We start from the raw sequence: 1,132 nt of genomic DNA on the forward strand, positions 1-1,132 counted from the left end.
GACCCCGGCCTGATGGTGGAATTGAACTCAGGACCTTCTTGTTGTGCGGCAACAGTGCTAACCACCGTGCCACCCATTACTACTACTACTATATTAGTGCTTTAAAAAAAAACCTAGGAGTGGGAACTCTGGTGAAATCGAATGAGGAACAGTGGATAAAGACTTACCTGTAGTGAGTTCACATGCCAGGAAAGGACAAGCAGTGTGGGACAGAGAGACAACATACTATTACAGCACTTTACCAAAGGAAATATACAGAAGATTGTGTTATGTGAAGAGTACAATAAGAATTATTTATTTAGTTTGTAGACTCTTAGTACAAAAACGCGCTCGCTGGACTCAGTAATTAGTTTACTGAGATGGATACACTGGAACGTCCTGAAAACTATTTTAAACTTGGATGCAAACGAGTTGATTTTGGTGTCAGTGAGGCTGCTGTTAAGAACTTTGTTGTCAATAATTTCCAAGTATCTCCCAAAAGCTCCAACCTGCTCTCAAAGGATGTTTTCACTTTTCACCCAAACAATAAACTAAAACAACCTGACATGGATTCTCTCAAACATGCTCATGTGGGTAGAGGATACAATAGAAACACTATCAGATGTTACATTCACAATAACTGCATGAGTCACTTCCACTGCTCGCCACACTTGCATTACGTTGATGATCTCCCCTTTACAAATAAGGGGAGTAGCAGAGCTTGTTTGTTCGGTATCACGCTGTGTCAGAAGTAAATGCTTAAAGGGTTAAACGGTGAGCTGAAGCCAGGCCCTAAAAACATCACACTGAACTAACTGTTAGAAAAGTGAGGTGTGGAGCTACAGCTAGCATCTTTATAGTTTTGATGAAGCTTTGGGTGACTTACGGTCTTCTGGGACTTCAATGGGTGCTGCTTCCTGCCACAGTAGCAGCAGTAATGACATGAAAGTCAGGGCTGCATGCTTGTCCTGCCACAACATCTCTGTCCCTCCAAATGGCTGAGTTTGCCCCTCAAAGTTGGCCAGTCTCTGTCCTGACAGCCGATAACCTGCGAGCGGGCAGACAGAGAGAGACGCATTAGATGAAGACAGTAGACTGACAGTGTATGTACAACAGACACGTGTGTGTGTGTGTGTGTGTGTGTGTGTGTGTG

The 1,132-nt window shown here is 43.6% G+C and overlaps 1 protein-coding gene across 1 annotated transcript in view; it reads right to left on the reverse strand.

The window, feature by feature from the left end:
* The window catches only part of nfasca (neurofascin homolog (chicken) a), a gene marked incomplete in the record, with an annotated part of 161,436 nt that overhangs the window by 88,705 nt on the left and 71,599 nt on the right, over positions 1-1,132 (reverse strand). Inside the window, 1 exon segment of the mRNA XM_042227643.1 lies at positions 866-1,027. Within this exon segment, the coding sequence (XP_042083577.1) occupies positions 866-959 (94 nt within the window).

The sequence above is a fragment of the Haplochromis burtoni genome, unplaced genomic scaffold (assembly GCF_018398535.1).
Source record: "Haplochromis burtoni strain Fernald_Lab_line unplaced genomic scaffold, NCSU_Asbu1 Contig_273, whole genome shotgun sequence".
Taxonomy (NCBI): domain Eukaryota; kingdom Metazoa; phylum Chordata; class Actinopteri; order Cichliformes; family Cichlidae; genus Haplochromis; species Haplochromis burtoni.